General features: G+C 34.7%; 2 protein-coding genes across 2 annotated transcripts in view; one reads left to right on the plus strand and one right to left on the minus strand.

Annotated features, from left to right (window-relative positions):
* LOC105324119 (asparaginyl-tRNA synthetase) overlaps window positions 1-13532 on the plus strand; it is a 39811-nt gene that overhangs the window by 4440 nt on the left and 21839 nt on the right. The window lies entirely within an intron of this gene.
* On the minus strand, window positions 211-11905 carry LOC136273072 (uncharacterized). Its single transcript, XM_066076912.1, has 4 exons — window positions 11497-11905; window positions 10016-10629; window positions 3039-3590; window positions 211-2565 (listed from the first exon to the last, which is right to left on the minus strand). Exons 2-4 carry the CDS (start codon window positions 10626-10628, stop codon window positions 989-991), a joined length of 2742 nt encoding a protein of 913 aa, XP_065932984.1. The 5' UTR covers window position 10629; window positions 11497-11905; the 3' UTR covers window positions 211-988.

Genomic DNA, 13532 nt, shown 5'->3' on the forward strand with positions numbered 1-13532 from the left:
ACTATGTAATCAGAATACTTTCACTGGTGTAGTATTTTTTTCAATTCTACCCAATTCGACAAAAAAAAGTTTTACCAATTTCTTGAAATGTAAAAAATATAAAAGCCCCTGCAGAATTCGAACTCATGACTTTCAGACTCATAGTTCACGCTCTAACCCATTGCGCTATGCTATTAGGTAATAATTTAGTGAAAGAAAACATTTATAGAATTATACTGATTTTATAGTTTATTTCAATAGGAAGTACATTACAAAATGGAGGTGTCCAATATCACCTTAAGCTTTAAGCAGTAGAATACTGTAAAATTAACAACTTATTTTACAAATCACTTCAGTAAGTGGATCAAGATGACATTTATTATGACTTACAAACATGAAATAACTGCATGAAACTTCATGTTTTCAGGCAGTGGTTTGCAACATCAAAATCAAAATTATGATCATAACAAAGATTCACAGATGTCATAAAGTTTTTTTGCACAAGAATATTTTTACTTCACATAAAAGTAAAACAAAGATGTGAAAATGGTAATATTAGGGTATTTAAATTTTGGACTTTCTGAATACCATGTCTAGTAAGTAAATTACCAGCTTGCATTTTTCCCTATGTTAAACATATGTTATTACAGACAAAATGAATAAATAAGTCCCTACATGTAATTATGTCATGTGTATAGAGTGGTGAAAAATATTGACATAATTATCAGATCTGTCATGGAATGCTGGAAGGACATTTTCAGCATCTTATCATGAGAACTGGGATTGAAAACATACTGTGTGTTTGATAACTAAACATTTGAAGGTATTAAGTGCTTGACAAAAGAATACACTTCACTAAGTTTAAAGAATGCAAAGCATTATTGCTTATGATTTTTAAAAAAATTCATTTTGATACAAGTTCATTAATCAACAATGCATTTAATTGAAAATGATGAAAAATCTCTGACCAATGAAGTAATTATACAGTATGTTTACCCGGTATTACTTTTTATTTTTGGTCATCATACTGCACATTATAAACTAGCATTTGGGGATAAGATTGGATTCCTACCCACAGGGTGTCTTGTTTCAGATTCAAACAAAATGGTCTCTCAGCCCCATCACTGCTGGTTAGGAGGGTAAACAAGAAATCTCCATCTTTGTCGATAACGTGAACTGAATTTGTGGCCAGGTCACTGACCAAAATGTGAGAACGACTGTCGGTACATATCCCATTTGGTTCAAATCCCAAGTTGTTTCCATGCCCCATATAACAAAATCGAAGTTTTCCCCAGATATCAGTCACAACTAGAGCTCCTTTGGAAGAATCACAAACAATAACATCCTGATTGTTGTTCTCTGTGATGTATTGCAGATATTCATAAAGCAGTTCGTCTTCATCATATTGAAGCCGATAGCTCTCCCCCTTAGTTGTCTCAGAAATCCTTAGCAATGTTCCCATGCCAGATATTTTGCTCCACATGCCTATCAGAAGATCTGCATTGAAATGGGAAGAATAGACACAAGAAGGTATCATTGAATAGGGGAGTCTTATATTCAAATTTTCTTTCTCAAAGTCTTGGGAAATTTTCATGATTTCTTTATCAGGATTGATAAATATGAGTTCCCCTTCTTTTGTGACTGTATGACTTCCTGAGCCCCCTGACAGAGTCTTCAGCTGATAGTGCTTATATCCAATATCATTCGAAAGATAGAGATCCCCATAAAAATCACTAACCCAGGCCCTGTTTGACGATACTGGAGACACATGACTAGCAGTTCTCGATAAACTGAATGATGTTGCTAATGTTAGTTTTATCTGCTGCTGTCCTGTGTATTCAAAATTAGAAACTCCTGATGGCACTTCTATTATTGCTAGTTCCATGTCTTTAACCTCTTCAACATTGGAGACTTCATCAACAAGTTCTGAATCATCTATTTTGTCTAATTCGATACCTGATTCAGAGCGAGTGATTTTGGGAATGTTTAGATTTCCAAAAAGATCATTTATATCTGATAATTTTGTATCATTTTCATCAAATTTTAGGTTTTTGGTCTCACTAGATTGAAACAAATCTTTTTTAAGAGAGCAACTCTTCAACTGAATCAGTGCTTTAGCTGGTAGGCTTTCAGATATTTCTTTAAAGTTTTTCATTAAAAGGGATATATACTGGTCTGTATCATTTATTTTTTTCCCAATGATATCACTTTGTGTTTCCTGAAATCCCTCAATATCATTAAGATTTTGTTGGAACACTTCTTCAAGAAGTTGCTTTAGAGCATGGTATTTTGCTGTCATTCTTGACTGTATTTCTTTGACTTCTAATGCTAATCTTTTCTTTTCCAACCATAATTGGTTTTGACTTCTAATACCTTGTTGAATGTTTTTATAGACCTCAGCAAGTCTTTTCTTCAATGAGGCACCAAGGTTGTTGAAGTCATGGTCCTTGTGTTCTGAACTTTTGATACATTGAACACAGACAGGAAGTTGGCATTGTTGACATGCCATCATATAATACTGATCTGGATGATCAACACATGCCTCAAGGTTGGGGGATTTGCTGTGTATAGACTCATCACTATCGCCTGAAAAAATGACATTAAAATATTTATTCTGTTTAAATGATAATATCTTTAAGTCTAAGCACAGCCATAGCGCATAGGAGGCAAATGTCTCACTTTTGAAACTAATCAATTTTATTTAAACAAAGTCACTTTTTTGTCACGGTTGAAAAGCCCTTAACTCACAAAATTTACTGTTAACAAAACCAAATTCAAGAAAACATCTATATTTGGAAGATGACCATATAAAGTTCAGTCTCAATCCATATTAAACCTGCTGATTTTTTTTATCTACCTCAAGCCATCTGACACCCTACACATACCTTTAGAGGTGATATTCAAGGATAAATCGTAATTTTTATGAGAATGCATGAGTATGTTGAATTTCCAAATTTGACAAAAAGTTGTCAATGATTTTTTCCAATTGAGAGGGTTTTGGTCCTTATACAAAGAAGAGCTGTGGCATCCCTGTTTTTCTTTATATTCCTAATACTTACCACTGTCTTGTACTGTTAATTCTTGGCCATTTAAAAACACAACCAGGTCCTCAGCTTGTAGATCAAAACTGGCAAGGTATGGAGGATATAAAACCAGCTGCAGAATTTTTTGTCCAATTATTCCTCTCTCCAAGTCCTTTTTGTAAAGGTCATAGCCTTTCTTTGAGGAAAATGTAAATGTTAGAATTAAACTGCCCTTCGAGCTTTCCACACTGGCACCATACATTTTTTTCATATCTAAATTAAACCGGAAAAACCTTAACATAATTTTCGTTGTGTTTCCTTTTTGCAGTTTCGCATATTGAATGATTTTTTCTTGAAGTCTTTGTAACATGTCTTCTAGATTTTTGTTTTCAACATCTTCTTTGTCCTCCTGAAAGAAATCCTCTACTGATTTATAAATTTGTTCTATTTCCGACTCCGATGTCAATTCATTAATTGTTTCAACAGTTATATTCAAGGCTCGAATGCACATGTTGCTGAAGGCTTCTGCATGTTTTCTTTTCTGGCCAACTTTTGCTGCAATTGTTACATTCTCTCTTGAAGTTAGCTCTATCAAAGTACAAAAAATATAAAATCAAGTACAATATATGCTGTAAAATATGTTTTTAACGTATATAGTGCCAGGGATGAAGAGTTTTGCTTTTAGAATCAATTTTTAGCTCACCTGAGCTGAAAGCTCAAGTGAGCTATTCTGATCACATTTTGTCCGTCGTCCGTCTGTCCGTCTGTAAACTTTTTACATTTTGAACTTCTTCTCTAAAACCGCTTATCCAATTTCAACCAAATTTGGCACAAAGCATCCTTATGGGAGGGCGAATATAAATTGCAGAAATAAAAGTCCGATCTGTATTCAAAGCTGAGAAAACCTTGAAACTGTAGAAAAAGGGGGGTGCATTTTTAAAAATCTTCTTCTCAAGAACTACCGAGGCAAATTCAACCTAGTTTAGCATAAATTATCCTTATGGGAAGGAAAATATAAATTGCAAAAATTAAGCGGTAATTCTGTTTCAAATCTGAGTTATTACGAAAATAATAATAAAGGAAAGGCGTGTTTCAATCAGTTTAATAGCTTCGGGTTCGGCATCCGGTAAAATGATTCCATACTTCTAAAACGAGGTTCTTTGTTTAAAGCAGCCATGACATTATACGAAAAAGGGTCGATCTGACTATGATGAATTTGCTTGTTGTGCAACAGTTCGCGTATGAAGGGAAATTTTGAAACATACAAAATATATTGGTGCCGATTTTGTGAAGTAAATTGAGGCTAAATATTTCAATGCGTTGACAGTTTTCACACATGACGTTGGTGTTAGCTTGTTCTGGTTTTCGTTTCGTTCTCATTATGCTTTGTAACCTGGAAACTATCGTCTGTATTTCGTGATTTTTACGTATCAAATCAAACAGAGACTTCGGTAAATCAAACAGTTAACTGTTTACCTGCGCAAATTAAGCAAAATCGGATGTAGGAGTACTGAAATACAATTCATTCTATCGGTAATTCGGCATTATCTTTTGCGTAATGGTACATGTAGATTAATGCAATAGGTTTTGTTGAGATGCTCGGCATTTTCTCGAGTTTATTCAGTTTAAATAGAGTTTGATATCGCTGACGGAAATATGTAGGTATATACATGTATATATATGATTCATTTCGAAAAAATAAATTGTGTTCTTTATTTGTTATACATGTAGTGCATGTTTCTTGTGTTTAATTGTTTACAATTTCTATTTACTAACCATATTTGAGTGTTAAGCTTCGAATTATAAGCAAGATACAGAGATTTGCTCACAATTCTATGTTTGTACACAGATCTTAAAAACTAAAGCTTAAAAAATTTAAAAAATTGTCAATATTTATTAAGAAAATTTTCAAAGTCTGTTCTTCCAGAAACCAACTTTAACAACTTATTGTATTGTAAACTTAACCTTTTTAGCTCACCTGAGGGTGGGGCCACAATGGGGGATCGAAGTTTAACAAATGAATATATAGAGTAAATCTTTAAAAATCTTCTCCTCAGAAACTAATCAGCCAGGAGAGCTGAAACTTGTGTGAAAGCATCATCAGGTAATGTAGATACAAATTTGTGAAAATCATGATCCCCGGAGGTAGGGTGGGGCCACAATGGGGGATCGAAGTTTAAAATAGGAATATATATAGAATAAATCTTTAAAAATCTTCTTCTCAGAAACTCATCGGCCAGGAAAGCTGACACCTGTGTGGAAGGATCCTCAGGTAGTGTAGATTCAAAGTTGTGAAAATCATGACCCCCGGGTAACGGTGGGGCCACAATGGGGGATCAAAGTTTAACATAGGAATATATAGAGTAAATCTTTAAAAATCTTCTTCTCAGAAACTAATCAGCCAGGAAAGCTGAAACTTGTGTGAAAGCATTCTCAGGTAGTGTAGATTCATAGTTGTGAAAATCATGACCTCCGGGGGTAGGGTGGGGCCACAATGGGGGATCGAAGTTTAAAATAGGAATATATAGAATAAATCTTTAAAAATCTTCTTCTCAGAAACTAATCAGCCAGGAAAGCTGACACTTTTGTGGATGCATCCTTAGGTGGTGTAAATTCAAAGTTGTGAAAATCATGACCCCCGGGAGTAGGGTGGGGCCACAATGGGGGATCGAAGTTAAACATAGGAATATATAGAGTAAATCTTTAAAAATCTTCTTCTCAGAAACTAATCAGCCGGCAATACTGAAACTTCTTCGGAAGCATCCTCAGGTAGTGTTGATTCAAAGTTGTGAAAATAATAACCCCTGGGGGTAGAATGGGGCCACAATGGGGGGTCGAAGTTTAACATATGATTATATAGAGTAAATCTTTAAAAATCTTCTTCTCAGAAACTAATTAGCCAGGAAAGCTGAAACTTGTGTGGAAGCATCCTCAGGTAGTGTAGATTCAAATTTGTGAAAATCATAACCCTGGGGGTAGGTTTTGGCCACAATGGGAGGTCGATGTTTTACATTGTACATAGGAATAAACAGAGTAAATCTTTAAAAATCTTCTTCTCAGAAACTAATCAGCCAGGAAAGCTGAAACTTGTGTGAAAGCATCCTCAGGTAGTGTAGATTCATAGTTGTGAAAATCATGATCCCCAGGGGTAGGGTGGGGCCACAATGGGGGGTCAAAGTTTAACAAAGGAATATATAGGGTAAATCTTTAAAAATCTTCTCAGAAACTAATCAGCCAGATGTTTCTTTATAATTGTTAAGACTTTGGCCCCAGGACAATTCTTTGGCCTCCCGAGAAGGTTCAGAGTTTGATGTACGTTTATATCTAATATATATACTATTGTTAAGGATCATTTTGAGAACTGCAATACTCAACATATGATATGACTATAAAATCATCTTGTTAGAAAAGGGACTAATGATTATAAACATAAGAATATCCAGGGGAAAATGGATTTTATTTATTCAGGATCTACATGTATTATTGTACATTGTCCAGATAGTTTGTCTTATGACTCCATTAAGCTGATTTTATCATACCTATTGTTCCTCAGGTGAGCGATGTGGCCCATGGGCCTCTTGTTTATAAAATTTCTAGCTCTTTTGTTGGGGGATATCTAAACCCTTATCTGATATTCATTTGATATTTTATACAATAGACATAAATAAGATAGATCACGAATTTCCAAACTGCTGTGACTTATACCATCATTCTGTCATGCATGGCCTGCATTTTTCACTGTGTCTGGATTCAACAAAAATTAAACTATCAACAGATAAAGATAGGTATACCTCTGCTAACAAGTCTTATTTGTTTAGTTTGAATCAATTAAAGAGGTATGATCATATTTTTTATGTGCAAATTTAGTTTTTTTTAAGAATGTCTGGAATGATTCATTTAGATATACATGTCTTCAATGCTTGACTAAACTTTGAAAGTCAGAAGTTTAATTTACCAAAAGAGATACAGGGCTAAGACATCTTACATATACAGGGCTAAGACATCTTTCGTATAATGATAAAATAAAAGGGACAAGAGGCCCAGGGGCCACATCGCTCACCTGAGCAACAATTGCCTTAATTCTGATCAAATTAGCATTACAGTATCAAAATATATTGACAACTGAGTACAGTAGATCTTGCTAAAAAAAAATTGAAAATCTGCCAATTTTTATCAACCTCTTATTTTTTGGTAAATACCAAGCCCCTTTTGTAGTTGTACTTGTAAGAAGATTTTTCTCTATTCCTATATACCCCCCCCCCCCATTTCATGGCCCCATTTTTCTCTAGGGAATCATGGTTTCATCAGACTTAAATCTGCATAACCTTTGCTTTCACACTAAGTACTGAGTTTTGAACTGAACACTTTCCCAGAATAGTTTTAAAGATTTTCTCTTTATATTCCTATGTAAAAATTCAAACCGCCATCACGGTCCCGCCCTACCACTAATGACTTGAATTTACACTACCCAAGGATGCCTCTACACATGTTTAAACCCTTTCTGGCCAAACATTCTTTAAAAAGAAGATTTTTAAAGATTTTCTCTATATATTCCTAAGTAAAAATTCATCCCCCATTGTGGCCTCACCCTACCCCTGGACTATTATTTAAACAAACTTGAATCTATATGATCTGGGGATGCTTCCACTCAAATATGGCCTTTCCAGGCCTAAAAGTTTTGAGGAGAAGACTTTTAAAGATTTTCTCTATCTATAAAAATTCATCCCCCATTGTGACCCGCCCTACCCCCAGGGACCATGATTTGAACAAACTTGAATCTACACTTCCTAAGGATGGTTACATGCCAATTTGAGATTTCTTGGCCAAATATTTTTGAGAAGAAGATTTTTAAAAGATTTCCTCTATATATTCCTATATAAAACTTGATCCCCCAATTGTGGCCCCACCCTACCCCAGGGGACCATGAATTGAACAACCTTGAATCTATACTATCTGAGGATGCTTCCACTCAAATTTGAGCTTTTCTGGCCTAATAGTTTTTGAGAAGAAGATTTTTAAAGATTTTCTCAATATATTCCTATGTAAAACTTGATCTCCCAATTGTGGCCCCACCCTACCCCCGGGGATCATGATTTGAACAAACTTGAATCTACACTCCCTGAGGATGCTTCCATTTCAATTTGAGCTTTTCTGGCCTAATAGTTTTTGAGAAGATTTTTAAAGATTTTCTCTATATATATTCTTATGTAAAACATGATCCCCCTTTTGTGGCCCCACCCTACCCCCAGTGACCATGATTTGAACAAACTTGAATCTACACTTTCTGAGGATGCTTCCACTCAAATTTGAGCTTTCCTGGCCTAATAGTTTTTGAGAAGAAGACTGGCTCAGGTGAGCTAAAAAAGGTTAAGTTTACAATACAATAAGTTTCTGGAAGAAGAGACTTTGAAAATTTTCTTAATAAATATTGACAATTTTTTTACTTTTTAAATCTTTAGTTTTTAAGATCTGTGTACAAACATAGAATTGTGAGCAAATCTCTGTATCTTGCTTATGATTCGAAGCTTAACACTCAAATATGGTTAGTAAATAGAAATTGTACACAATTAAAACACAAGAAACATGCACTATAACAAATAAAGAACACAATTTATTTTTTCGAAATGAATCATATATATACATGTACATGTATATACCTACATATTTCCGACAGCGATATCAAACTCTATTTAAACTGAATAAACTCGAGAAAATGCCGAGCATCTCAACAAAACCTATTGCATTAATCTACCATTACGCAAAATATAATGCCGAATTACCGATAGAATGAATTGTATTTCAGTACTTTTTTGATACATCAGATTTTGCTTAATTTGCGCAGGTAAACAGTTAACTGTTTGATTTACCGAAGTCTCTGTTTGATTTGATACGTAAAAATCACGAAATACAGACGATAGTTCCCAGGTTACAAAGCATAAATAATGAAAACGAAACGAAAATCAGAACAAGCTAACACCAACGTCATGTGTGAAAACTTTCAACGCGTTGAAATATTTAGCCTCAATTTACTACACAAAATCGGCACCAATATATTTTGCATGTTTCAAAAATTTCCCATCATTCGCGAACTGTTGCACAACAAGCAAATTCATCATAGTCAGATCGCCCCTTTTTCGTATAATGTCATGGCTGCTTTAAACAAAGAACCTCGTTTTAGATGTATGGAATACGAGACTTGGTAAAATGGGTACGCAGACCCGGGCCGTGGCAAAATAAAAGCCGGGGCAGATCGGCAATCGTCAATTCCAAATACGCATTATTTTGCAGCAATATTTACAGCAAATACAAATATACTGGTCCATCATATATCCTGAAATTTTAATGAGATTGGCAGATTAATAACTGCCAATCTTTTGTTTTGCCCAGGCCAAGTCTTGTCTACCCATTTTACCGGATGCCGAATCCGAAGCTATTAAACTGATTGAAACACGCCTTTCCTTTATTATTATTTTCGTAATAACTCAGATTTGAAACAGAATTAGACCTTAATTTTTGCAATTTATATTTTCCTTCCCATAAGGATAATTTATGCTTAACTACGTTGAATTGGAATCAGTAGTTCTTGAGAAGAAGATTTTTTAAAATGCACCCCCCTTTTTCTACAGTTTCAAGGTTTTCTCAGCTTTGAATACAGATCGGACTTTTATTTCTGCAATTTATATTCGCCCTCCCATAAGGATGCTTTGTGCCAAATTTGGTTGAAATTGGACAAGCGGTTTTAGAGAAGAAGTTCAAAATGTAAAAAGTTTACAGACGGACAGACGGACGGACAGACGGACGGACGACGGACAAAAAGTGATCAGAATAGCTCACTTGAGCTTTCAGCTCAGGTGAGCTAAAAACTAAACATTTGAAAATTCAAAGCTGAAATTATGACTATTCTTTATGTTCATCAAGACACATTAAGGCTCTCGTATATGCAATAGTTATGAAAATGAGGAAACATACATCTATATACATATGTATTACATGCATTATGAAAATAATTTTACCTCTTTCTTCTATGAACTTTAGTATCATCTCTTTCAAACTTAGTTCATTCTCAACAAGTTTTTTAATTGTGTCCATAAATATTTTTTCCGTGTGTGAATCTATAGTTCTCTCTTTAGCCTCTTCTAACTTTTTGACGTACTGTTTGTTCGGTAGCTTGGCATCCATTCTAGTACATATATCAGAAATAGTGCTCCAGTGCTCCTCAAATTCATTCTCTGGTACCGCAGGTGTAGAGATATGACCAAATAAATTGTTCCTAATAATACGTATGCGTTCTATGTCATCTCCCACTGTTGTTTCAGTTTGTATGTCGGGCATTGTCTGTAGTCCCCATTTCTTGGTAGGAGGTTGAATATTTGGACAGTAATTGCGTAAAACTGTATACAGCAAAGTTATATCAAATTCCTTATAACAACCAACGGCCTTTGCATTGCTTATAACTAATATCTGCTTTGAATTTAGCTCTTTGAAATGTTTTTGTTTAACTACTATAAATATCTGACTAGGACTGATTTCATTTTGTAGTAGATCTTGTAAAATTGGTGTTAATTCTTCCAGGATGACCGAATTCAATCGGAAGAATCTTGTCCTGTTTTCATCTGACAGTGCCATTCTAAAAAAACCCAAGATATTAAGGTTCAAATATCATGTACAGATGTATTAATAGATTTGAAGAAAATATCTTAATATTATCTATTATTTGATTTGAAGAATTCAGATATTTATTGCCATATCTAAAAAGAAGGTAAAATACAAACAATGTATTTAACTTTGTTGAAGTCAATACAATTACCAGGTAACGTTATTTACCTAACCAAGAAAGATTTTAGACACTAAGTCCGAAGTGCACATGCATATCGGCATTATCTTTTAAGGGTAGCTGAAGTATTGTATTCACCTCAATAAAGTAACTTTTGCAGATTAAAAAAATGTTGAATTAACTTAGAACATTAAGACATGCAGGATAATATAATTTTTTGTTTTTAGAAATAATAATAAGCTTATCAACTTTGTCATGTATCAATTGGATATTTTTATTAGGCATCGATTAATGCTAAATTTTATGCTCCATACACATATCTTATTTGCACTACAGTCAAAATTTCCAGTATCCCTTAAAAAATACCCCCCAAAAATCATATTAGATAACTAAGAGCTTACTAGTATTTCAAGCAATATAATTGCTAGATCTGTATATTGGTGTGTCGAGATACCCAAACATTAATGTAAACAACCCTGGAATATCAATGACAACACTGAGTAGGAGAAAAAAGAGCACATTTTGGCATACTGTCCTGTTGACCCTGACAGAGATTGTACAGAAATACCCCAGTACTACAGCTCACGGTACTGCTCACCTGTCTTATCTTAAACATAAAATGATAATGCATTTATCATTGAAAACTTGATGGTATTTATTTGTATTTAAAAAGATATTGAAAAATATTTCAGATTTCCCTGGCTTTAATAAAAATCTCACCTTAATTGTCATTTGTTACTGCAATGCATTTTCACTTGTTGTCTCGTTTAAAGTGAACTGGGTGTATTCTCTTTTGAGAAGTGGGTAGGCATAGCCTATTCTCTTTTGAGAAGTGGGTAGGCATAGCCTACATCCACTTCTCTTCGCAAGCCCTCATATTTTGATTCTGGAAAACGTGTACAGTCGTTTGACCAGTTCCGAATAGGGTTACGAATCGGCTGTGCTGGTCACATACTTGAGCGATATTTTGAAATCAGCATTCTTTGTCAAAGTAGCCCAGATGCCTGCGATTTAAAATGGACCCTTGATAAAGTTCATCACTGCATGGAAAGTTGTTAATAATTTTAAAACTTTTCGCTTGTCATTTAACCGGTTACGAATAAGTCGATGAGTTCCGAATACCTTAGCGGTTCCCATACAATTCGACCCCAGACTAAACATTTGGACCCAGGACGTAATTAATAGACCTGTCAGAAGATATAAAAAATAAAACCATTTCAGATACTGGTGTTTCTACTGAAAAAAATGGCAAAATAGGATATGAAAAACCAACAAAGTCATAAACCGAGAAAAGCAGGGAACAATAATTTTATTTTCTATCTAAACAAAAACATTGTACTAAAATTACTTTTAAATACATTCCTGTGCTCCATTTAATGTAAACAAATGAGTGTATGTAAATAAATAAAAGTAACAGCAATAAAATGAATATGTGATCATTCATAGAATAGTACATGTACTAACTGAAAGAATAATGAATTACCAGGAGGTAAAATGAGTCTTGAAAACTTGTAAAATGAAAATGGACATGATGGAAATTTTCACAATTAATAATTTTAATAAATTGGGAAAAAAACCATAATTTGGCATTTAACTATACATACAATTGTTCATTTTTAGCTCACCTGAGCTGAAAGCTCAAGTGAGCTATTCTGATCACATTTTGTCTGTCGTCCGTCTGTCCGTCCGTCTGTCCGTCTGTCCGTAAACTTTTCACATTTTCAACATCTTCTCAAGAACTACTTGGCCAATTTCAACCAAACTTGGCACAAATCATCCTTAGGCAAAGGGGATTCAAAGTTATGAAAATTAAGGGCCACACCCGTTTTCAAGGGGAGATAATTAGAAATTAATGAAAAATTTCGAGAAATTTTCAAAAATCTTCTTCTCAAGAACCAGAAAGCCAGGAAAGCTGAAACTAGTGTGGAAGCATCCTCAGGTAGTGTAGATTCAAAGTTGTGAAATTCATGACCCCCGGGGGTAGGGTGGGGCCACAATGGGGGGTCGAAGTTTTACATAGGAATATATAGAGTAAATCTTTAAAAATCTTCTTCTCAGAAACTAAACAGCCAGGAAAGCTGAAACTTGTGTGGAAGCATCCTCAGGTAGTGTAGATTCAAAGTTGTGAAAATCATGACCCCTGGGGGTAGAGGGGGCCACAATGGGGGGTCGAAGTTTTACATAGGAATATATAGAGTAAATTTATAAAAATCTTCTTCTCAGAAACTAAACAGCCAGAAAAGCTGAAACTTGTGTGGAAGCATCCTCAGGTAGTGTAGATTCAAAGTTGTGAAAATCATAACCCCTGGGGTTAGGTTGGGGCCACAATGGGGGGTCGAAGTTTTACATAGGAATATATAGAGTAAATCTTTAAAAATCTTCTTCTCAGAAACTAAACAGCCAGGAAAACTGAAACTTGTGTGGAAGCATCCTCAGGTAGTGTAGATTCAAAGTTGTGAAAATCATGACCCCCAGGGGTAGGGTGGGGCCACAATGGGGGATCGAAGTTTTACATAGGAATATATAGAATAAATCTTTAAAAATCTTCTTCTCAGAAACTAATCAGCCAGGAAAGCTGAAACTTGTGTGAAAGCATCCTCAGGTAGTGTAGATTCAAAGTTGTGAAAATCATAACCCCTGGGGTTAGGTTGGGGCCACAATGGGGGGTCGAAGTTTTACATAGGAATATATAGAGTAAATCTTTAAAAATCTTCTTCTCAGAAACTAAACAGCCAGAAAAGCTGAAACTTGTGTGG

This window comes from Magallana gigas, chromosome 2, assembly GCF_963853765.1.
Source record: "Magallana gigas chromosome 2, xbMagGiga1.1, whole genome shotgun sequence".
NCBI lineage: Eukaryota > Metazoa > Mollusca > Bivalvia > Ostreida > Ostreidae > Magallana > Magallana gigas.

Excerpts from the sequence above, each read along its gene's own strand:
- LOC136273072 (XM_066076912.1), bottom strand. The coding sequence starts at position 10,628 with ATGGCACTGTCAGATGAAAACAGGACAAGATTCTTCCGATTGAATTCG. Across the intron at positions 3,591-10,015 it reads AAAGTTCATAGAAGAAAGAG|AGCTAACTTCAAGAGAGAAT; the intron begins GTAAAATTATTT and ends GTACTTTGATAG. Across the intron at positions 2,566-3,038 it reads ATTAACAGTACAAGACAGTG|GCGATAGTGATGAGTCTATA; the intron begins GTAAGTATTAGG and ends TCATTTTTTCAG.